Genomic DNA, 23,706 nt, shown 5'->3' with positions numbered 1-23,706 from the left:
TACAAAATTTAGCAAATATTATTCCTAAACAAAGACTTTATTCTACAGATATACAGGCACACATTTCAATTGGATTACCTGAGTATATAAATACATTTATGAATTACTGAGGAGCAGAACAAGTATCTTGAAGTAAATTCCAAGAAGGAAAATAAATGTCACAATAACAAAGAACTAAATAGGAAACACTTAATAAAAAAACACTTTCTCACAGTGGAAGGCAGTTCTGTGATAGGAGGTGCAGCATCTCTCTCATCTGTTTCATCCATGTTAATGTAATAGACTTCAAGAGCTCGATCAATTCTAAAGTAAACCACAGCATCAGAAGTGCAGAAAAACTACAAATAATACAATGAAAATAATGCTAGCACTTTAACAGGAGCAACCTCTTTTTTCATCATTACCAACTCCATGATCACTACATCTCACTATAATTATATTAAACAAACACTGTTATTTGTCAAATATCAAATGTTTAATGTCTCTTTCACTTGAATTTCAACATGTCTTGAATTACATGAAACTCACAGCAACTGATTAATCATCTTTTGCTGCTCCTTGCCTTTGTGGTATGCCAACAGTTTCTTCTGTGATGGTGACATTTCAGATACGAATGGCGGAGGTAAAGCAGCAGGACGAAACAAAGTTCTCAAAGTCCGTTTACTGGAAGTTGCTTCATTTGAGTGCTCCATCTAAAACCGTAACAAAACCAAAATTCTAGAACACAATCCTGTCCAGAAATGAGTTTGACAATTGCATCTATTAAGTTGAACGTACATAAGGCATAAAATGAGGTCACCTCAGCGATCTCCACAGTTCAGGTACGACAGTTGTTTTAAAAAAGAAAACAACAGTTTATATGATAAAATGGCAACTTTCAAGGGAAAGTGTGTACGTACAGAGCGTGCCATAAGAAGGGAAAAAAAAAAAAAAAAAAAGGAAAGAAAGGAAGAAAGAAAAAAACCCCAACAAATTTATGTTTTGCGACTGGGCTAAGGTTCAACTAAAAGATCTCTCTTCGATGGCGACTTAATCGCCTGAGTAGAGCTATTCCAAAGACTGATGGTCGGGTTCCCCTGGAAACACGATGCACAAACTCACCACCGCGTTTCAACAGCTTCCCACAGGGGAGCAGAAAGCCAAAGCTACCTCCTAAATCAGTGGTATGTCCTAAAAAAGCACCAAACCGGGCGGTGGTGGATGCACCAAAGGACCCAAAGGACTCAAGTACGGCCGGCCGGGACATCGCCTTTTCCCGGCGCTCCCTCAGCCCCGCCGCTCTCACCTCTCCCAGGTCCCGGCTCCGCACAACAGCGCGGTTGCCCTGGAGCCGAGGGTGGGACCCGGCCCGTGAGAGGTGCTCGGGGCTCTCCCTGTCCGAAATCACTGCCTCTCGTGATGACAAAGAAAAAAGAAACTTGGAAAAACCTTACCTTGACCGTCTCTGTCTTCCACAGGGTTGGCACAACCCGAGCGAGTCAGAAAGTCCCTCTGCTCCAGCCTCTGCCTGCACCAAGCAGATCACTGCAAGAATGCTTGAGAAAGTATAAATATAACACCCTCAAGCATCAGGTGGCTGTTGCTAAGCTTCTCCTTTTTGTACAACTACAAATGGAAATTTTAAGGAACTCCACAGGTTTGCTACCCACCTGCCCACACTTGACAAAAGAGGCTTTAAAACCTTAATTTTGTGTCTGTGTGGGAAGAGCCCCACGCGCAGATGCTGGGGGAGCAGCGGGAGGGAATTTTATGTCTGTTTTCCAGAGTCCTGGACACCTTCCTAGCGTGGCCCTCACTGCCCGGGACTATTCAGCGTAAGGTCTCAACCCAGACATGAAATGTTTTCTCACGAACAGAACAGAAACCCAAAGCCTCGACGTTAAAGGATTTATCCACAGGCAATTAACATCGGGGCGTTATGAGGGAGACCCGCCCACGCCTCGAACACCTGTTGGCCGGGAAGCCGCGATGAGTAGAGGGGTTTCGCTGCCGAGGGAACAGAACCCGCTGGTTCTCCGGTCGTCCTGGCTCACGCCGTGCGGGCGGGTTAACGGCGGGGCGCGGGCGCGGGAGCGAGCGGGCGCGGGAGGAGCGGCCGGCCCGGAGCGGGGCCCGGTCACCGGCAGGCGGCGCTGCCTCACGGCCAGCGGCGCGAGCCCGCCCCGTCCCCGCCTCCCGCGCGGCCCCGCCCCTTGCCCCGCGCGCTGACGGCACGGCAGCCCCGCCCCGCCCGCCGCCCCGCCCCCGTCGCGCGCGGTTGACGGCGCGGCCCCGCCCCGCCCCGCCCGGCGGTTCCGGCCGCGCCCCGCGGAAGCCGCAGCGGCGCCGGGTCCATGTGGCGTCGGCTCCGCTCCGCCCTCCGGAGCCTCCGCGGCTCCCCCGCCGCACCTCCGCACGGCGGTGGCGGCCGCCCGCCCGCCGCCATGGAGCGCGCCGTGGTGCGCTGCGTGCCGTCCGAGCCCAAGCTGAGCCTGCGGTTCGTGCTGCCCGACGGCAGCGCTCGGCACATGCAGCGCGACCAGGCGGAGCCGCTGGGGCGGGCGCTGGCGCGCATCGCCACCAACGCCGCTAAGGGCCACGGCAAGGCGGGCAAGAAGAGCAAGAAGGCGCGGGCGGAGGGCGGCGCGGAGGACGAGGCGGCGGTGCCGGCCGTGCCGGCCGTGCGGCTGTTCTCCCGCGACGGCGCGGCGGTGGCGGAGGAGGTGCCGAACGCGGCTGCCTGGCAGGACGGCGCCGTGCTGCACATCGGGGACGCGCGGTACCGCGTGGAGCGCAACCCGCCCGCGCTCACCGAGCTCCGCCTGCCTCGCTCGATCCTCGCTGGCTTCCCCGTGTGCCCCAAGGTGAGCGCCGAGTTCGCCGCGCCGCAGCACTGCCTGTTCCGCTGGTTCCGCGAGCAGCGCCCCGCGGGCGGCGGGGACGCGGCTGGGGAGGCCTGGGTGGAGACGGCGGCGGCCGAGCGCGTGTTCACGCCGCCCAACGCGCTGGTGGGGCTGCGGCTGAAGCTGCGCTGCACGCCCGGGGACGGCGAGCAGCGCTACGGCCCGGCCCTCGAGGTGGAAAGTAGCGGCCCCGTGGAGGCCGGGCCCGGCGCCTGCACCTTCGACGCCCGGCACCTGTACACCAAGAAGGTTTGCGGCCACGGCTCCGTCCGCGCCGTGTCCTACAACATCCTGGCCGACACCTACGCGCAGACGGAGTTCTCCCGCACCGTGCTCTACCCATACTGCGCTCCCTATGCCCTGGAGATCGACTACCGCCAGAACCTGCTCAAGAAGGAGCTGGCGGGCTACAGCGCCGACCTCATCTGCTTGCAGGAGGTGGATAAATCTGTTTTCGTGGACAGCTTGGCCCCGGCGCTAGATGCTTTTGGACTGGAGGGTTCGTTCAGGATTAAGGAGAAGCAGCACGAAGGCCTGGCTACTTTCTATCGCAGGGACAAGTTCAGTCTCCTCAGCCAGCACGATATCGTTTTCAGCGAAGCCCTGCTCTCAGAGCCGCTGCACAAGGAGCTGTGTGAGCAGCTGGCCAAGTACCCCCTGGTGCAGGAGAAGGTGCTGCAGAGGTCCTCTGTGCTGCAGGTACCAGCTGTGACATGTCTTCTTCTCTTTCCCCTCTCTCTTTCCCCCTTTCACCTCCTCCCACTGTTTCCAGGTGCAGCTGGGCCAGTGTTGTTGAGCCTCAAGCAGCAGAAGGGAGGTGAGGGATTAAGAGTTTGAAACGCGGAACTGTGTTCTCTGTTAGCTAAGGTAATGGATAGAGGAGAAGATCAACTTAGGATCAAAACCACAACATTGAAATCTTACTGAACTGCATATATGGAATTACCAAAATTTGGTAAAAAAAGGCAGTATTATTTTGTTTTAAAATGAAGACAGCTGTTGAGATTCTGGGCCAGGCAGTGATTCCTGGCTGGTGGTATTGCCAGCCAGTTTTTCACTACTTACTCTTATATGTCAGAATCTATTTTATAAAACTTAGATCTTATAAATCAAGTTTAGGTAAGTTAGTTGAGTATGCTTTATAGTGCCTCTTTAGCAAGTGGCAGGAGGGATCAAATAAGGTTGGATAAGTGTGAGCTTCCTGATGCCAGAGGGTCTGCCCACGGAGCTGTTGTGCTAGTGCAAGTGTGTAAGATAGAAGGCTGCGTCAGGAATTGCAGAAATACCAGTAAAAGTTTCCTGCTCATGGACTGAGTAGGACTAATGGGATTTCTTTGATAACTGAAATCACCTCCAAATTTTTGTTCAATTTCACAATTATGAAATGCTACATTTGCTTGCCAAAAACAGAGATTTAGCTCTATTTTTCACTCTCTGTTGCAGAGAGTGAATACAAAAGTGTTTCAGAATGGTACAGCCTTAACTATATCTTATCAAAAAAATATGGCCAAACCAGACACATTCAAAAAAAGTTTGTTAAATGATGTAGTGGTAATATTTTGGCTGATACCCAGACCTTATATAGAAGATCATTGAAAAGTGCAGCTTCTAAATTGAGTTTATTGGTTATAAGCATCAGACTCTTTGAACTGGGTTGCCATGAAGGCATAAGCTGACTAGTGCATTTTAAAATATATAACCTATAAGTCTATTTAAGACTTAACAAAGACTGTTTTCTCTCTTAAAGGTTTTGGTTCTTCAGTCTACAACTGATCCTTCCAGGAAGCTTTGTGTAGCAAATACCCACCTATACTGGCACCCCAAAGGTAATTTTGGCACATTCCTGTATGTGGGATAACTAGGTTTGGAAAGGTTTTTGCTCTTCCTTGGGAGAACAGATTTCCCACCATTCTTTTGCAGCTATAGCCTTTTCTTCTGGAACTGAGGGTTTCCTGCCTCACTTCTTATCTAGATGAAATTAAGCCAGACTCTTAGGTCTTGTTTATATATTTATTTTTCTAGTGTGCCTAGGAGTCAATAGAATCCAGATGAAAGCAAGGCAAGTCACAATACACACAATTCACCCAAAAAGCAGACCATAAAATAGAGCTTTGTGTGTGCTTATGGTTTCCCAGACCTGTTGAACATGGAGCTCTCCCAGAGTACTGCCAGGAGGGGCAACCAGATTGGGCTCCAGAAGCTGTTAGGAGAGATTCTTCTCATCTCAGTTAGTTTTCTTTTGGTTCTGTGCCTTTTTGGGAATATTATTAGGATGGTTGCCATGAAATGGAAAACTGCTGTATATGGGTGTTAAAGCTTCAGAGTTCTTGCATGGGTGAGTTTAAGTTGAAATTGTGTGTTACTCAAAAACTTCCATAGTTACAAACTTTAAAGGCTTCTTAATTCATGAAAACTATTCTAAAATTCAGGATTGCTGTTTCAGAGCTATATATGCTTAAATGAGCAACCCAGTGAGCACCTCCAGTGCTGTTCTGCATTATTTGAAATAATACTTTTTTATGTCCTTAGGTGGGAACATCCGTCTGATCCAAATTGCTGTAGCCATGTCTCACATCAAGCACGTAGCATGTGACTTGTATCCCAGGATCCCAGTCGTATTCTGTGGAGATTTTAATAGCACACCCTCGTCAGGAGCTTACAGTTTTATCAGCAGTGGTGGCATTGCTGAAGATCATGAAGACTGGGTCTCAAATGGGGAGGAAGAAAGGTGCAGTATGTCTCTAAGCCATCCTTTCAAACTGCAAAGTGCTTGTGGAGAACCTGCTTATACAAACTATGTTGGTGGGTTCCATGGATGTCTGGACTACATTTTCATTGACAGAAACGCTCTAGAGGTTGAACAAGTTATTCCATTGCCAAGTCATGAAGAAATAACAAGCCACCAGGCTTTGCCAAGTGTTTCACATCCTTCTGATCATATAGCACTAATATGTGACTTGAAGTGGAAATAGAGTAGCTCTGGCATGGTGCTTTTGGAGGTTTTTAAACAAGAAATTTAATTTAATGTACTTCTGGGCAACTGAGGTTAGACCCGGACTTGTATGCTACTAAAAGTAAAGCCAAAATTATTAATGAAGAGTTCATGTGTTTAATGGCTCTACTGAGTATTGTCACACTATTCAGAATACTTGCATGAAAATTTTCCCTTTTTATATGCTAATGGGAAAAAATACATTGAAGATGGGGTTTTGAAAATTGGATTATCATACACCTTTTTAGTGATGTTTTTAAAGGATTAAGAATTATTTTGTTTAAAAAAAAAGGAGTTTAGTCTGATTTGTAAGACAAGTCTACAAATTGAACCCTATTTAATTCAGAAATAAACACAAAACCCAAAATTGGATTTACTTGACTCCACTTTAATTAATGTAATGGTAATTTAAGTTTATAAATTGTCTTGATCACTTACCATTACTATGGCACAACTTCTAGTAAGTTGCATGAACAATGTACTTGTACCTACCAACTTCTGAAAAGATGTTCTTAATTATCAGTGAATGGACTTTGTCAAAAATCAGCCATATTAAATTCAAGGCTATAATTGATTTGGAAGCAATTTGTTTGCCCACATAACATGGGTAATGAGGATAATGTTAACACCTTGTGAAATTGGACTACATGAAGAAAGATCATCTACTTTGAACATATGCTCCTTCTGGTTTGAGTCATCAGCAATAAAAGATACTGGAGTTTAGGACAACCAGCTTTGGATGGGAGGGAGCTTTTTATCCATATCATCTGTTTTCAGGTGGGGAGAGATACAGAACAATGTGGTGCATTAATTATCTGTGCCTAAATCTTTACAAAGAATAACAAGTGACTTGCAAACTTTATCACAATGGTTGTATTTTGTTCCTCTCTTGCATACAAAGACAGCCTGAATTTTTAAGTGTTTTTACATGCATTTTTTCTTTCTAGAAATAGCCTAGTTTGCCCTATTTTGTAGGATGTGGGAAAGTGTATTTTATCTATACCTTCATGGAATATGCTGGAGTGGGTTCAGTCATTTAACAAGCTTCTTGCCCTGCATCATTCATCCATAGGAAACAAAAAGCATTTGGAAACCATTCACTAAATCTTCCTCTTTCACCTAATAAAACTCCCTTTATCAATTGTCTGTTACTGTTGTCAGTTTGGGGTTTTCTTCTAGTTACTGGTGTCTTTCATGGCAAAACAAGTCTGCCTGGGTTGATAAAAGCTGTGTTCTCTCTGCTTGCACACCTGCTCACCTCCCCTGCATTCTGGTGCTCTGTAGCTGGGATTCACTCAACTGTTTAAACACTACTCAAACCAGGAAGTCACTTTCAGGTGGGATATTTCTGAGGGTTGCTGGTGCTGTCTCTTGTCATAGTAATTGCTATGCTCTGAAGGGTGGTGATGTGCAGCTTTTAAATAATCTGCTCTTTTCTGTTATTTCCAATACAATTACTTCTATGTTTTGCTGCTGTAGTGTCTGCATCATGTCATCTAACATGATGCTGGTAGCTGCAGTAGCAAACCCCTCAAGGCAGGTTTACCTTCAGAAGTCATACAAGACTAAAAAGATGCAGGCCCATAAATCTCCAGATGTGTCTCAAACAGCATGATGTGAGAAGACAAATCTCATGAATTGTCCAGTGTTTCATCACCAATTCTGCCCACAGATAAAGGGAAATGGACAAATTCCAGTAGTCTGAGTCTGTAGAAGCCTGTGATGCTAAAGAGCTCATGTAAATGTCCTTCGAAAGCAGCTTCTTTTCAGCAACATAGGCAGTTAACCTTCCCTCTTATCCCAAACTCTTACCTGATCTGCTCTACCACCTGTGAATTGTCTCCTTGTTCCTGCTCATGCCACACCAAACTAAAACAGGGATGTGATCCTGTTAAAAATACAGGGCTTTTAGTTCTCTTGCTTGTACTATCATTTTAGTGGATCTTATGTCCTGAACTTAGTCACCTTAAAGCCTTTTGTGCCCAAAGAACTGATACAGATTTGGAGGTGGGTGGAAAGAGGTGATGAAAGCTTGAAGCAAGATCTTAACTTGCTCCAGCAGATCCACCCCAAAGCATAACACAAGACCTCGATGAAATGGTGCTCATTTATTCCAACAGCTTTGCCAGGCTATATGTAAACCCTCAGATTTCTGGTTTTGTTAAGTCAGCACTTCAGCTAAGCTATATGGTAGCTAAAGCACCTCTGGATACAAAAGGGAAGCAAAATGGAATGTGGCAATGAAGGATGTTAGATCACTGCACTAGTGATGGACTCTCCCTGAAAAATTTGACCCTAAATAATTTGGATGGATCTTTGATCAGTTTTTTAAGTAAGTCTAATTAAAAAAATAATGTGTAATTCAGTCTTGCGTGAGTTGATGTCTGTACTCTCCTAGACCGCAAAGTTAATAATAAAAGTGTGGCTGATTCATAACTTCAAGATACATGTGTGAGGAGAAAATCTTGCAAACAGAATGAAAGCTGTAAACCCCTTATCTGGGCAAATAAATTTTACTAATTTACTAAATGAGGGAACACTTATACCTGAAGATGTAACATTTGCAAGCATATTGCATCTTAAAGGGCAGAAAAATTAATTGGAAGATCTGTTCAAGGAAAGAATTCAGTATCAACACCAAGGGAAATACTGAAAATGACTGCATTACAGCTGAGTCAGAAATACAGAGGCCTACAAAGTGCCAGCTCTGAAAAAAAAATTAGAGAAAAAAACCCAAACTCCACTGAGTAATGCAGGGCTGTGGGCCGGCAGGAGAAATAGCTCAGTCACTTAGAACAGTAAGATTGTAATTGTGAAGTTCAGAAGTGTGATTGTGTTACTTATATAGGCTAAATGAGCTCCCCTTACAACTCAAAAGAACATTCTTGTTTTTCTCATTTTCTCATTCTTATTTTTAAGTACCGATCCATTACAACTGGGTTACTTTGTCTTTTCCAAACCCAAAACATTAAAAATCTGTAACTCGTCCCTGGAACCAGAAGATGGAGCTGCTCAGAGAACAGACTTGCCCGGTGCTCTGCCTCCCGAGAAGCAGCAGCTCCCTCCCGCTTGCTATGCTGGCACTTGGGCTGCTGCCTCTGCCTCTCCGCAGAGCGGGGAGAGGGAGTGCAAAGGGAAGCTGCAATCTGCAGGAAGCAAGTGGTGAGGACAAACACGGCACTGGAACAGGCCCTTGCACGTGGCAGATAATTCTTTACTATGTTTAGGAGAAATTCAGCCCTGAGAGCTGATGCTAGGGAATCTCCAGACCCATTATCCTCCATTTAATTAGGAAACTGCAGCAGAGGCTGACTGCCAATAGCAACAATGTATCAGGAACCTGTCGCACATCAAGAATGGGAATGCAACACCAGGGTCTAGATTAGAAAAGGCACAGTTCAAAAACTCGTGAGTTTTTTGGGGTAAAAGACCCCTTAGGTATACCTTTGGCCCAGAGCCCCCACATTCCCAAGCTGTATTTACATCTGTGTAAGGTAACAGATGGTGCTTCCTACTGCACATATGTTGGTTTTAACTCCCATTTTGGCTCTCCCTTCATCTCTGGACCTTACCCAGCAATTAATTCTTCCTCTCTAAATCACATCCAGAACCCACATTTGTACAAATCCCATTCAACTTGTCTCCATTTTATTTCATAAACCTAAACTCACCTGTACTTGTTCCTCATCCAGCAATTGGAAAGCTCCACGCCCTTCAGAACAAAAAACTGGGTAGTATTTTCTTTGCATCTTTGTCAATGTGTGTGGGATTTTTTTGGATTTGTTACTCTACTTTCCCAGACCACCTGTTAAGGAAAAAGGAAAATCTATTTGCCTTCTACTTGAATTTCCCATCTCTGATTCATTAAACTTAAAGAGAGACAGTATTCCTCCTGCCTGGCTGTTGTCTCAGGAGGAAGAAGTTTCTTCTTTCACAGTGGCTCCTGCTGTGGACAAACTCATCACTCACAAGAATATTAGGGCATGCAAAACACTGACCTTCTGAAGGCAGCACACTTGGCTCATTTTTAGGCTCTGAGTATTGTGAAATGTTTGCCTGTGTATTTGATACGTACAAAATCAGCCAGGTTCTGCCAGATCCTTCAGACTGGTCTGGCAACTTGAAACTCCTGTTATTCTTTCCCCTGACCATATCTGCTCCAGACAAAGGGATCTTTTATCCTCCTGTGGCAGTACTTGAATTCTCTCACATTTCTTGTATCATTGCTATTTTTGAAAAGTATAATTCAAGCATTAAGTAAAGTACCTATATCTATCATGATAAAGCAAGCAAGGATGCCAAATATGATTGAGAGAAGGATGAAGAAAAGGGAGGAGAAAAATGGTATGAAAAAACCAAGGGGAAAATACCCAGTGTGCTAAGGCATCAGAGCTTTCAACATGTCAAATTAATTGTGTGGTTGCCCTTGTTTCGCATATTCTTAGCATAGAAAGAAAATTGTTTCAAGTCTTCCTACTCAGTAAGAGGAAAGTTTGGCCTTAAACATTTCAGTTTTGGCACCTCAGCTTTATTCATAAATCCAATGGCAGCATATGAAATGTAGTTTCTTAAGTTCCCATTCTTGACAAGGGTGGGAAAGACATACTTGGACAATGAGTTGTGCTAAGTTTCATCATCTTGCACTCAAACTGCCTTTGTCCAGACCTTTATAGAAGGATTTCTTAGACTAACAAGGGACTAATAACTGGGCTCTGAATTTTCTCTACTGGCAAACCCCAAACCAATGTTTTATATAACCTGGGCTATTCTTGTAAGCAATTTAAAAAATTAAAATCATGCACGTACTTAATATTTGAGAAATAAATTGTGTCACCATGGTCAAATTAAAAAAGCCCCACTCTTTCTTCAGTATTTTGTTCTCTATAGTTAAGCTGACCATCTGACACACTTAAATAAAGGTTCCTGTACACAAATATTACTTGACTAACTCCCCAGTGCAGCAGAACTTACCCATGTGTTTGAATATAGAAGGTAATGTATACAAAGAGACATTTCAGCTACTGGAACTCAGGATTTTCTGTCACTACAGTGAATGAGTAACACATTTTTAGCAGTCTCATGCCTGTTCAAGATTTTGAACTTCAGGGACAGCAGCTCAGTTCAGGTACTTGACTTCTGATAGGGAAATGACAAACCATGTTAGTATCTAAACTCTTAACAGACATGAGAAAAATGGGTGTTCATGAGAATTTCATCTTCCTCTGAAGAACAGGGCTGTACTGTACATTGTTACTGATATACAACATTGTCTTACTGCAATTCAGTGCAAGCTGTAGCCTTAACCCTCATGCAGACTCCATCACTCTTAAATGAGGGCCAAGATCTTCATTACTTTCTGACTTTGAGAAATTATTAATTTTATAGCAGAATTACACCTACTGATACAAAAACCCAAACATGATGACTCAGAAATATTAACTTTGTATACACATGCTGCAACTGAAAAGCACAGTGACTCAACAGAGCTCACCTAAACTTCTTACTCATTTAAATAATTAAATCTCTACCAAGCAGAGTGTTTCCTTCATGGTAATAGGCCTAATTTAAGTATCTACTGTTTAATTTAAAGAGTACCTCTAACTGTGTAACAAGCATTGTTTATTTTAACCTACTGGGACTACAAAAACCATCTTGTATTAGAGACAAGCTGTCTCTTCTGAACAAGGTGTACCTTTTAAGGTTTAATTCAAGGAAGTGCATTGCCAGAAATGTGCACATCAACAGCTACCGATCAAATGCATGGGTATATCAGCTTTGGTTAATAAGTAATCAGCAATTCATTAAAGGTGCAGGCAAAACCCTTCTCACCTTACACTGTCTCCTGGGTTTCCGTTACACATTGAAGACATTTAAGGACTGTATTCAAAAACTCTGGAAAGCTCCCTGCTTAGCTGTGCTCACAGTAACAGCACCTCCTAAGAACTCAAATCTCACTTACAGCAGAAGCTGCCCAGGAAGGTGTTCTGAACCAAAACTAGCTTGAGTATACCACACCTTGTCACAACCAGACCTGGGTGGAAAATGAGAAGCACTTACTCTGAAACTGCAAGAGAATCATGCTTTGGGTTCCTAAAGACATCCAATCAATAGGACAGCACATTTCACTTGGAGGGTTGAGCAGTATTTGCTTCTATACAGCAGACAGGCAACAGAAAAATAGATTCTAAACTACCCATTAGTAGCAGCCTCAAAACACTTATCAATTTGTGCCTTTTGAACTACAAAAGTGTAATGGGACAGAAATATGAAAACAGACAGTAGCAGTTGTGTAGAGATGATTTTTGGGAGGCGATTATCAGCATTATTATAATATTTGCTATATCCCTGTAAAAGCACTCAGGTTACCTTCCCAGCTAGCCACCAACAGAACGTGTGACTCTCCTGCTGGGACCCATGCAGGTTTTGACATGTAGATAAAACTATAAAACAGACATGCATGCTTTTCAGGCAGTTCAAATTTGTTTTATTACAATTTTTTAACTGTTAGTATTTTCATATCTGGACATCTTGAAAGGAATTTTAGATTTACAACTTCAAAAGACATTACAGAATTATGTAAGCCCCGATGACAACTACTCTACTGCACTGTATACAACTTGGTTGCCTCCCTTCCATGTCCCACTCTACACAGCTCCAAATAAATGAAAATTTGAGACTGGTGTTCATATTCAAGCTGCAGGAAAGCTCAGTATATGGAAAAAGAATAAGTGATAATTTGCATTCAACTATTTCAGGAATCAAGAAGAGAATACACGGAACTATACATTTTATCATTTTATTAGGAATAATTCCAAGTGGGTTATGAAGAAACGAATCCATTGAGTTTGATGAATTTTCCAAAATTTCCTTATGAAGATATGTTCACCAACAAACAGTAAAACTTCAGCAGAACTATTATACACTGGGCAAAAATAGTCAGGCTGATACCAAAAAGCAACATGCAACATAAAAAAAGATACAATATAAAGGAAGACAATCTGCTGAATATTAAAAACAACCTCAACATGAGCTCTTCGCAACCAGCACAGAACTATTCTACCCATCAAATCCAATTCACACAAAGGCAAGTTGGGCTGACAGAACCCAAGGATTAATAAAATGTTCCTCAGTGCAGTAGATTTGTATAGTGTTTTGGAGCATTTCCTTGGCTTGGAACAAGCAGTATTAGGAAATTTTTTTGGCAAGGGAGAGAAATAAATACATACGGAATGCTACATTTTTAAATCAGCAGACTGTCTGAGGAATGAAACAGGGCATCAGTAAACTAACAGTAGCAGGGAGAAAAAAAATTAAAACATTAATTTATTGGGGCTCAAAGAGTATTCAAAACAGATCTTAAAGATGTCACAATAACTATATTCAGGCATTTAGGCTAACAAGGGGAATAAAATCAGAAGATACACTTTTTCCAAGTTAAGGAGATTTTTACCCAAGCATATTGCTACCTTTGCAACATGTAGCTCGGTAAACAATAAATTGGCAACGAAACAAGTTGAAACGCTGTAATATCCTGCCCAAATATCAGTTCCAGATACTGTAATAACCAAGATGCAAACTAATTTTGTTGTAACAAGCCTAGACCACTTATATCAAACATGTCCCTGGTGAAAGAGTCATCCAGTTGGAATTAGCGTTTCGAGAGTTCATTTGACAGCCAGTCAAGTCCCTCATACAGACCAGTTCCTTGTGTAGCACAGGTAGCCTGGACATACCACTGTTAATGCAGAAACACAAAAATTCCATTTAAATACTGACAAAATGCAAGCTAAGTTATGACAGTATGTGACACTCTTTAGTGTTGTTATAATTGTGTGTTATACCAGTGTTCTTTAAATCGTGTTTTGTGCTGTGAGTCAAGATTGAACAAATGGTATTTTTAAAAATTTTGAAAAGTACATGTAGTGTAGAGGAGGTTCAGACATTATCCAGAAATTGAAGTGCTGGCCTAGTAAAAGCTACAACATAGCTTAAGGCATCAAGAAACAAATACAGAACTTGTATTTGGTTTAAATGCTGAAAACTACTTCTTGTCTCTGAAAGACTGCTCTTTAGGAAGTGAACATGGAATTATCTACATGAATGGACCTCTGAAACAGCTTCTACGGTCAGGATCTTAGTACGCCAACACAGACACTCAGATTACAAAAGGTGGGATGGTTCATGTGAAGCAAACCTGGGTCTCTAAAGCTTGAGCAGATGAAATCTAATGTTTTAGAAGCTACGTAATTTCCTCCTGGAGGTGGGAATGCAGAATGCATTTGTTCTCCCAGAATACTGAGAAAACAGGAAAGCTCATCACTGCTGGATGTCTGCATTTCAATGACATGTTTGTATGTTTTCAGAAAAAGGTGAGAAATGAAACACCTCTAACAGCTGTATGCACTGGATTATACTTCTAAACCACTTATTTTGAACAAGGACCTGAATTATGCATTATGAAGTTTAACAGCGGGTGTGTGCATCTTTCTACAGAAAGAGGTAAAAACTATCCTTTCCCTTAGAGGAACTTTACTTTTATGATATATAATAGAGGGAGAAAAGAGCTCAGCAGTCAGAAAGTTGAGCACTTACAGTTCTGTTACGCAGAGACTGAAGGCCTAGTTTATCTGTCATTTCACTGATTGCCATGGCATTTGGCAGATCCTGTTTGTTTGCGAACAGCAGCAGCACTGCATCTCGCAGCTCATCCTCCTGAAGCTAACAGAAAAAACAGGCATGTTATTCAATTGCCTCAGTTAAGTAAGTCAGTTACTTCAACAAACACTAAAACAATCTAAATACTGAATTAAGGGTTGTAAACATTTTCATTCTTGCTCCTGAAGTCACTAATATGTATTGAGTGAAATTTAACTAGTATACAACAGAACTCCTGCAATTAAGGAAGTCACCTTTCAATTTAAAAGTTTAAATTTATGAGCACCTTGCTGATGAAATATTCTCTAGCACCAATCTGTTCTTCCAAAATTCTTTTCCTGCTGCATTTCTATCAAGGTTTCATGAATGAAAGGTTCTGACACATTACTGGTTCTCTACAGAGTGGAAATTACAACTTGGTGCACTGTGTGACCCAGAATTACCAGCTGAATACAATACACACTGTACAGTCTCCCTAAAACTGTAAAATCCTAAATCTCTTAGGGAACCTGACAAACATTCAAAAATAGAACAAGTCAGTCTAACAATTATACCTCAGAAGATATTGATATTTACCATTTTCTGCAGCTCTTCTGCTGCTTCCTGGATTCTCTCTCTGTCATTGCTGTCTACCACAAAAATGAGGCCCTGTAGAAAGTTATGCAGATTTGAAAAAAAACAATGTAAATGTGCAGCACTATTCTTAAACCACCAAAATACTCATATTGAATATTGTGATTGCTTACCTAAGAAAGGGGACAAATTTAACAGAAAGTTCTGTTTAAACAATGCATGATGTGTGTCTGAACAACTACCTAAGTCTCAACTTCAAAATAAAGTTAGGGGGAAAAAATGCAGCAAAATCACATAAACTAACTCTTCCCCCTCCCCTTTCACTCACTGTATTGAAAATCACAAGTGTTTCACCACCTCATATTTAACTGAAAAAACCCACACCCTAATGCCTGAATTTGTTTAAAGAAGTTTGTATCAAACAGTACTTCTAATAGCATCTCTGTTATTCCAGTGTTCTTCTTACACAATTCACTCTTAACCTTTCAGTCTGAAAACCTTGCTTTTATCACTCTCTTCAAGGAAAGACAAGTATCTTTTAGAAGTATTTAGTTATAGGATAGTAATAAGGAACTGAAATTAAGTATTACTCTATTCACAACATTATGGTGGTGCAAGGTCCCTTTTGCCAGTCCAGACCTCTGTGTTTTTCTGCACCAATCATATGCATCATGCTGCACACAAATATCATGGAAACAATTCTATATTCAACACAAAAAAACCCACTCAAACAAACTCACTCCAGAAGTTTTCTGATACTAATAACCAACTTTCCTCACTACTTGTAAACCAAAGGTATCACATTTATGTCCCAAAAACTGATGGTAGTCACGTAATTGTGAAGCTAGCACTTCTCAATCAACTAGTAACAAGATCTTTTACCATACTGTAGATGCTCAGCTTACTGAAAACACTGATTTAGCATAGTAAAAGGCATATATTTTAAGAGTTCCTCACAACAAACCAGTTGCTCTGGTACATTACAGAACATTGGTAGATCCTAAAGGACTTGATCATTGAGACGCTACACTCACAACTAGGTTTGAAGCCTTCGGGGGAACAAATTAGCTTCAACTAGGATAAAATCTAGGTACTCTCAGAAGTTGCAGGAAGTAGTGCAGAGCCTTTCTGAAAGAAAGAAAACAACTTTCCACATGTACTCTGCAAAACACAATGAGGCTTTACAAAGTAGGTCTTTAACTATTGTCATCTGAGTACTCTTACCTGTGTGTTTTGGAAATAATGCCTCCAAAGAGGTCTAATTTTATCTTGACCACCAACATCCCAAACTGTGAAACAAATGTTTTTATATTCTACCGTCTCCACATTAAAACCTAAAAATGAAGGAGTTCAGTAATTAGAAATAGTTAATTCTAGGGTTAAAACATAATTCCAACTATGTTAAAGATAGATACTTCCTAAGGTACACTTCTCCCAAATATGTATAAAATGGCTTATCAATACTGAACTGGTAAATCAGGAAGAAAACTGATTGAAGGGTGAAAAAACACAAATCACTTAAATCCAAGTCCAAGTGGTTGAGCAAATCTTTCAGCCACAAACTGTGAGGCTCATGGTGTTTGGGGGAAGTGGTGCTACTGATCTGGTTCCTATCCTCCTGAGCATCTGCTACTGGCCACAGTCAGTAGCTGGATTCTGGTGTGGATGTCTCTTTGGTCTGACACAGTTATGTTATGGCAGTACCAGACAGTTATGTTTGTCTTGATTCTTATTCTAACCACAAAGATAGCAAATCCCTGCACTCTTCAGAGGCCCGTCAGGTTTAGAATAACAAGAATAAAGATATAAGAACCGGTGATCTTACCAATAGTGGGAATTGTGGTCACAATTTCTCCTAGTTTCAGTTTATAAAGAATGGTTGTCTTACCGGCAGCGTCCAAACCAACTAGAAGGAAGAGAAAACTTGCTTTAGTTCACAAACTGAACTACAGCCTTCTAATTTAAAAGCATGTCATTTTACATGCAGAGTATTAGTTTTTTTTTTACTGAGAACAGCTTTTTAAACACTCTTAACTCATTGCTGATAAACTACTGTATGTTTTTCCCCATCTCCTCTACCCAGCACTGAGAGAGAACAAGTCATGAAGAAAACAAGCTCATAAGATGCTTTCATTCACAACCTACAGGCTCACAAGTTTCAAGTAATCTTCCTTAGTATTTGTGTTAATTAAGCTTTATCATTCACGTTGAAAGCTTCTTCTGTGTAAATCAGAAAGATTTTTAAAGCCTAGCAACAATGTACAAGCAGCACACAATTTCTAACTGATCACATATTTGTTACTTCACTAAGCTGGGGAATGCCTCCTTTACTCAACCTCTGGCAAAGCTCAGCTTCCCAGGCACATGTGGACCAATGCAAGCTGGCACTATACATGAAAGACACTTCTTGTCCCTTACTCCAGCTTCTCCTCCCTTTGCTAAAATATTTCTTTAGCACTGAAAAAACCACAAACATCAGGCAGCTCTCATTATCCCTCCATATATATACCACAAGGGCTGTAGGTATTCTTCAGAATATCATTTCCATACAGTGAGATCCACTAGGATGCTTCCATTAGGAGTGTCCTCCTAATGACTGTTGGTCATTACAGAAGACCTTCTGCACTTAAATTTGCTGTTCTGTTTCTAAAAACTTAAGCTTGCTGTTTTTCAATGTAAGCTACGTGGTAAATATGGGACACTTCAGAAATAAAACAAAGCCTTAACGACATTTTTTAAACATTATCACCAACACTGCAAGCATACACTGTAGTTTTCTAAAACTGTTTGTGAAACTGCTTATTGTTAAGCATTTTAGAACACATAAATGTAACTCAAAATAGAATTCTTTAAATTAGAACCCAATACCTAGCACACAAGCACTTCCATAAACAGCAGGTACTAAACACAACAGCACAAATTGTCTCTTTTGTCAGTAACATTCGCCCAAACAAAAATACCTCCCATCAAAAGAATTAATTAACGCTTTTGCAAGAAACCAAATGCTATCCTCATTTTATAAGGATAACACACATTCTTAAGCATTCCGAGTTAACTTCCTACTTTGCAACTGCAATATATTAAGCTTTAAGTGGTTTGGTGACTTGCTGTTAATAATACAAATATTTCCTTAGCATCGCAAAAAAAAGGGGATTCAAAATTACCTGCTCATTCAGAATGAAACCAAACTCTTGAAAAAGCTCCTTTTTCTCAAGACACAAACTGCTGTTGCAGCAAACTAATTTTAAAAACCCTTTCTATAATTGTCCTATATTCTAATAGTGTGCACAGGATTAAACATACCAATGCAGTTTCTCTGGTAATGTCATTGCATGTTAAAAAAAAAAAAAAAAAAAGTTGTTTTAATTCTTAATGTCATGACAGCATGAAAGAAAGGGGGTGGGGTGGAAATGTACCATCAAAACAAAAGCTCCTTGACTCTCAAAATGCTCCAAATGAAATGTAAGGGGTTTGAGTTTGCTATTGTTTAAGTGTTGGTCTCCTTCAGAACCACACACAAACATGAACAAAAAAAGTCATGGTGCAGCAGAAATTGCACAAGAGTTTGCCAGTCATGAAACTTGTAAATGCCACAATTTTCCCCACACCATTTAAGTGTCAGGTCACTTTACAAAACCCTCTAAGTCGACTTCAGAACCCTCAAATACTCCACCTATGCTGAAAACCAATGTTTTTAACAGCACAATGCTTGAAGCCCAACACTATTTTCACACAGCTCAACCTCAAGTAAGCACTTGTAGGACATGCAGACCTTCATTAGTACATATAGTGCCTGTACATGATATGATAGGGGTTTTTTCCAGTAAATTAACAATAAGATAATTTAGTGAACCAATAAGAGTTACAACTACTACTCAAAACTCTTCTCTTATTGCTCCCCACCAAAAAAATTACTCCGTTATCAATATAACAAACACTGACAAGATCTGTTAAAATTACCAATATAGGAAAGATGCCATTGTCTACACAAACTGCTCGAGTGTATTTGAGGTTTATACCAACACAGATAAAGAAAAAAGCTAATCTCATTCCAAAGAATGTACAGAGAGTAACAAGATCCATTTGAAGACATGACTCAGACTTAAGAAATTAGAAACTAGTCAAGAATCTTAAACTACTTGGTATATTATGAAAATATTGCCCCATTTACCCACTCTATGCTTGTGCACCTCAGTGGTGCTGGTAGAAGGCTACAGTGCCTATGTAAGCACAAAGCCCAGACTTTGCTTAAATCCACTCTTACCCACAACTCTTGATTAAGCTGTTGGACTTTGCACCAAGGCAGGCTGAGCTACAGGGTTATGGGTACATTTTTCTTCTTCTGACTTCACACTTGAGGCAGAAGCTTAACTGAGGGAAGGACCTTATGCAAATCCCCGTGACCCTATTTGCAAAAACCTCCTCTTTTGGCCAAACTGCATATGTCATGAAGTCTAAAGAAGCAAGTCATGAAAAGCATAGCCTCCATTCATATTTCTTACTCCAATTTGTAATTTACCACCCTTTACAAAAATTTCTGAGCACTAAATCACATTTAATCTTTTGAGCTGGTAGGAAGTGTAACTACTGCTTTTAGTAATCCAAGAATAAACAAGTTTACATTTGAACTGGAACACTAAATGTAAACCTAGGAGCTACTATGAGCCACAACATAAACTTTACCAAGACTAAAAGTCACATCTTAAATCCCCAAACAAAGTAAATTCCCAATTCTATATTTTCACTGATTCTGCCTGACTGACCATTGTCAAGACCAAGGTGTAAGAGACTTGATGAAGGGTATAACGTTAAGCTGTTGTACTGCAAAAAACCAAGATTACAGTAAAGTACAAATGGGAAATGCAGACCTGTACTCGCAACCATTCACCTTGAAACTGAATCAAACATCCTCTTCCTCTAGCTGGAGAAAAAATATCTACAATGCTTTCAGGCAGTGCTAAAATCACTGTGGTTCTTAGCCCTTTACTACTCTTAAAAAGTGTTTTATTCACAGCCTGTCAGTTGTTTTTCTAAATCTCAAGCTTCTAGTTCACTTGTCCCTAGGTACATCATCCCTGACCACATCACATCCTTCATTAACCAACTTCCTACTCTGATCACTGGTGGCTGAATATCAAGCTGCCACTCTTATCACGGCACAAAACTTCATAAAAACTACAGAAAGCCAACAGCATGCAAAGCAACAGTTGTCTAAAACAACACCTGCCAAATAAAAAAACAGCTAAATTATTATGATCTGTTGCAGTGACATAATTTCCAAAGAATCTGACATTTTCCACCAAATGTATTTAATAATACCTTTTTGTATTTGAAGCTCCTGAGTAGTTACTGTATCAGTTAACACTTGCACAACTACACCAAGACACAGAAACTAAATTATGATACTGAAATGGGTATGTTTTATTTCAAGGACAAAAAAACCATCAGTGAAGATAGGTACATGTAGGGTTAGGACTCAGTGTTTCTACTCTTAATGCCCCAGTTGCTGATTCTGACTTTCAGACACTCAGCCCTACCCCACAGTCCTTTCTTTTCCCTGATATTATGCCTATTTATAAAGAAAATGCATGAATCTTCTTCATGTGCATTTCTTCTGAATAGTAACTTAATATTTTTGAAAAATACTTACTTACACTAGTGTATTTTTAAAAATAAACAAAGTGTCAGTAACAGTATAACATTAAATATCCACTTCATATCATAAATGGAATTTGAGAACATAAAAAATAAGTGAGTGCTGTTGGTAGTGGCCCCTGATGAGAAATACTCAAGGTGTGCAAAATTCAATAACACAAAGTCTGCTTTAGGAGCTAAATTAATTCTAATTTATCTTCAAGTCAGCAGAAACAGAAGAAAGCTGTGAAAAGGAAGTTAGAATTATAAATTAATTGTCTGTTGATATCAACTCACATAATATTTTTCTCCTAAGTACTTTACCCCATAAATATATTTCTTAATTGGTGTTCTACATATGGAAACTTAAATGACTGGCCTCGTACAGCCCCATTTCAAACCATACATTAAACATTATAACCTTGAGGAGAAGTTTTAACTCTATCCCAGTATTCATCCAGACATCCCTCCTCAAAGTGCTGATATATGATGTAGAATGCTATGAAGAGATTAGTTTTAGTGTTACAGTTATATGCAAATTATGTCATAGTCAGTGTAACATTCTGCTTCTAAACATCCAGTTTATCTTCTGTAACAGACTCTCACCACAATATACCCCAAGTTCTACTCTCCTATACTACCTAACAAATACAGTGCTGTCCTGTGCCCTGATCCAGCCCTACATTTTAAAACAAGGCCTTAAAATAAAAAAACTTAAGAAATACAAAAATAAATTCATTTGAAACAACTGTTAAAAAATGCACCTTCCAAAGCCATCTCTAACCTAAATTCAACCTCATTTCCTACCAATGAAGAGCCTTGCAAATGGTTTAGATCTGCATGACATCACTTTCCTGTTTTCAGTACTTTGCAAAAAGTAACAGAACTACAAATACCACAGATTCTGTGTCATCCTACATCCTACAGTCAAGCTCACTTGAAGACTTGACTTCATTCATTAAGAGTCATATGAAGAGTCTGGCTGTTAGGGAGACAACCTAATCACCTCCTTGAAACCAGCACATGTACTAAGTTGCCTTGAAGACTAAAATGACTTGGATTATCTTGAAATGGATGAGAGTCTCTAATTTCAAGCAGTTAAGACACAATAAAAATTACTGGGTATGCAATAACAAACTTTACCATCACAAAATAGATGGAGAACCTGAAAGACTATAAATTTAAAAAGCTGCACTACTGTGTCTGCTGTGCATATCCAGGCAGCACTAAGGATGGGTGTGTGCCAGGAAGTTTCACAGTTAGAACCCACTCCCCTAGCTGGTATATCCACATGAGCACTTCATTTATTTCCTTAGGACAAGCTACTTCGGTCAACGGCCATGAACCAAATTCCATTCACTTTGGTAACAGAATCTGACAAAAAATTAGAGGCTAAGAACTGTTTGTACATAAAGCTTGCAGGGGTGGGTAGGTGGGTGGAAGAAGGCAGGGAAGAACTCGAAGCGGAGGAGGAAATACCAATGCAGTATGTGCTGGCTTTGACCTTTTGAACTACAATCTGAAAGTGAGAATCTTCAAGAGCCACTGGCTTCAACTCCTACACAGTCCGTATCAAGGGAACAGATAATTTCAAAAGAAATGGATATTAAAAATAAATCATTATCGGGGGAGACAGTAAGACTAAGCAAGCACTGGAAGAGCTGCCTAGAGGGTTTTACCCGTTTGTACGCGAGGCACAAAACTAATGCCCACGGAGGCTATACCGAAACGCCCTTTCACGAGAGTCAGGATACAGACACTACAGCTCCCTGCAGCTGCCGAAAATCGGCCATTATACGGCAGTTCTTAGGCCCCTGGTGTTGCACACACCGGGCTTTGTCACATCCAGCTCGCGGAGCCGCAGTGCCGGGGCAGGAGGGCACGGCCGGGGCGCGGGGCTCGCTCGGCCCCTAGCCCGGGGACAGCGGCCCTGCCCGGCCGCAATTCCATCTTTGTTCCGCGCGCGGCCCGGCGCAGCTGCGGGAACGGGGCTCGGCCTCGCCGGGACCGGGGAGCGCCGGGCGAGGCAGGGAGGGGAACGGGCAAACGGCGGGAGAAAAGGAAGGGCAAATACAGCCCGATCCTCACCCCCTCCCCTCGCCGCCGCTCTCCCAACGCCCCCCCCAGCCCATGGGACGGGCACAGCGCGGTGTCCGCGCCCCGCAGTCCGGGACAGGGCGATTCCCCCGCCGTGACCCGCGGCCCGTCCCGCGGCCTCCCCTCCCCCCTCCGGCGGGACTCGGCTGCGCGGCCCCAGCCGGTCCGGGCTCTGCGGTGGCCCTCACCCATAAGGATGCGCATCTGCTTCTTGCCGAAGAGGCGCGAGAAAAGCGAGGAGATGGTGAGGCCCATGGCGGCTCCGGCGGCGCTGGGCGGCGGCGGGGGAGCGCTGAGGGAAGGAGGGAAGGAGGGCAGGAGGGAGCGCGGCCCGGCCGGTGTGCGCACGGATCTCTCCGCGCGCGAGGCGAGCCCGGCAGCGGCGGCGGGTGCTCTGTGACCGGGGACCTCGCTCGGTCTCTGCCACGTCACGCTCGCCGCGGCCGCCCCGGCTCCAACGCGGACACGATCACGTCACGCTCGCCACATCCCCCGGTCGCGGCACCGCCCTCCGCCACAGGGCCGCGGCGCGGCGAGGACTACGGCTCCCAGCATGCGCTGCGCAGCTCTGCGCCCCGCGCTTATTTGCCATCGCCGCGGGGCACGACGGGGGATGTAGGCGGGCGCGCCCGCCAGCCCCGCGCAGCTTCCGGGTCGCGCGGGGCACGCCGGTTGCGGCGGGCCCCGCCCTGGCCGCGGGGACAGGTGGCAGCCCCGGTAACGCTCCGCTCGCAGCCGCCGGGCGGGCCGACGGCAACAGGTCCCGCTCCCGGCAGGCAGGGAGAGACTGGTGAAACCAATCCTCGGAGAGGCTCCAAAAGCACCCCAATAGCGACAAGGACATTTAATAAAGAAAAAAACAAAAGCACCCCC

General features: G+C 42.6%; 3 protein-coding genes across 3 annotated transcripts in view; 1 reads left to right on the top strand and 2 right to left on the bottom strand.

Moving 5' to 3' along the window:
* Positions 1 to 1,533, bottom strand: part of DNAH12 (dynein axonemal heavy chain 12) — a 58,279-nt gene extending 56,746 nt beyond the window's left edge. The window contains exons 1-3 of the mRNA XM_053988944.1: positions 1,434 to 1,533; positions 529 to 692; positions 213 to 303 (exon numbers count right to left, since the gene is read on the bottom strand). Of these exons, the coding sequence (XP_053844919.1) occupies positions 213 to 303; positions 529 to 692 (255 nt within the window). The 5' untranslated portion in view covers positions 1,434 to 1,533. The remainder of the gene's footprint in view (positions 1 to 212; positions 304 to 528; positions 693 to 1,433) is intronic.
* Positions 1,534 to 2,324: 791 nt separating this feature from the next.
* On the top strand, positions 2,325 to 8,316 carry PDE12 (phosphodiesterase 12). Its single transcript, XM_053989476.1, has 3 exons — positions 2,325 to 3,581; positions 4,630 to 4,708; positions 5,412 to 8,316. Exons 1-3 carry the CDS (start codon positions 2,334 to 2,336, stop codon positions 5,852 to 5,854), a joined length of 1,770 nt encoding a protein of 589 aa, XP_053845451.1. The 5' UTR covers positions 2,325 to 2,333; the 3' UTR covers positions 5,855 to 8,316.
* A 4,340-nt stretch (positions 8,317 to 12,656) lies between these two features.
* ARF4 (ADP ribosylation factor 4) lies at positions 12,657 to 23,364 on the bottom strand. The gene is made up of 6 exons (XM_053989067.1): positions 23,022 to 23,364; positions 16,928 to 17,008; positions 16,327 to 16,436; positions 15,106 to 15,177; positions 14,467 to 14,592; positions 12,657 to 13,609 (listed from the first exon to the last, which is right to left on the bottom strand). Exons 1-6 carry the CDS (start codon positions 23,086 to 23,088, stop codon positions 13,523 to 13,525), a joined length of 543 nt encoding a protein of 180 aa, XP_053845042.1. The 5' UTR covers positions 23,089 to 23,364; the 3' UTR covers positions 12,657 to 13,522.
* Between the last annotated feature and the right edge of the window lie 342 nt (positions 23,365 to 23,706).

Source organism: Vidua macroura, chromosome 13, assembly GCF_024509145.1.
Source record: "Vidua macroura isolate BioBank_ID:100142 chromosome 13, ASM2450914v1, whole genome shotgun sequence".
In the NCBI taxonomy this organism is placed as follows: Eukaryota; Metazoa; Chordata; class Aves; order Passeriformes; family Viduidae; genus Vidua; species Vidua macroura.
This window is presented reverse-complemented; position numbering and strand designations above follow the sequence as displayed.

Excerpts from the sequence above, each read along its gene's own strand:
- PDE12 (XM_053989476.1), top strand. The coding sequence starts at position 2,334 with ATGTGGCGTCGGCTCCGCTCCGCCCTCCGGAGCCTCCGCGGCTCCCCC. Across the intron at positions 3,582-4,629 it reads AGAGGTCCTCTGTGCTGCAG|GTTTTGGTTCTTCAGTCTAC; the intron begins GTACCAGCTGTG and ends TCTCTCTTAAAG. Across the intron at positions 4,709-5,411 it reads CCTATACTGGCACCCCAAAG|GTGGGAACATCCGTCTGATC; the intron begins GTAATTTTGGCA and ends TTATGTCCTTAG.
- ARF4 (XM_053989067.1), bottom strand. The coding sequence starts at position 23,088 with ATGGGCCTCACCATCTCCTCGCTTTTCTCGCGCCTCTTCGGCAAGAAG. Across the intron at positions 15,178-16,326 it reads ATTATTTCCAAAACACACAG|GGCCTCATTTTTGTGGTAGA; the intron begins GTAAGAGTACTC and ends AACTTTCTACAG. Across the intron at positions 14,593-15,105 it reads CAGAAGAGCTGCAGAAAATG|CTTCAGGAGGATGAGCTGCG; the intron begins GTAAATATCAAT and ends TTTTTCTGTTAG.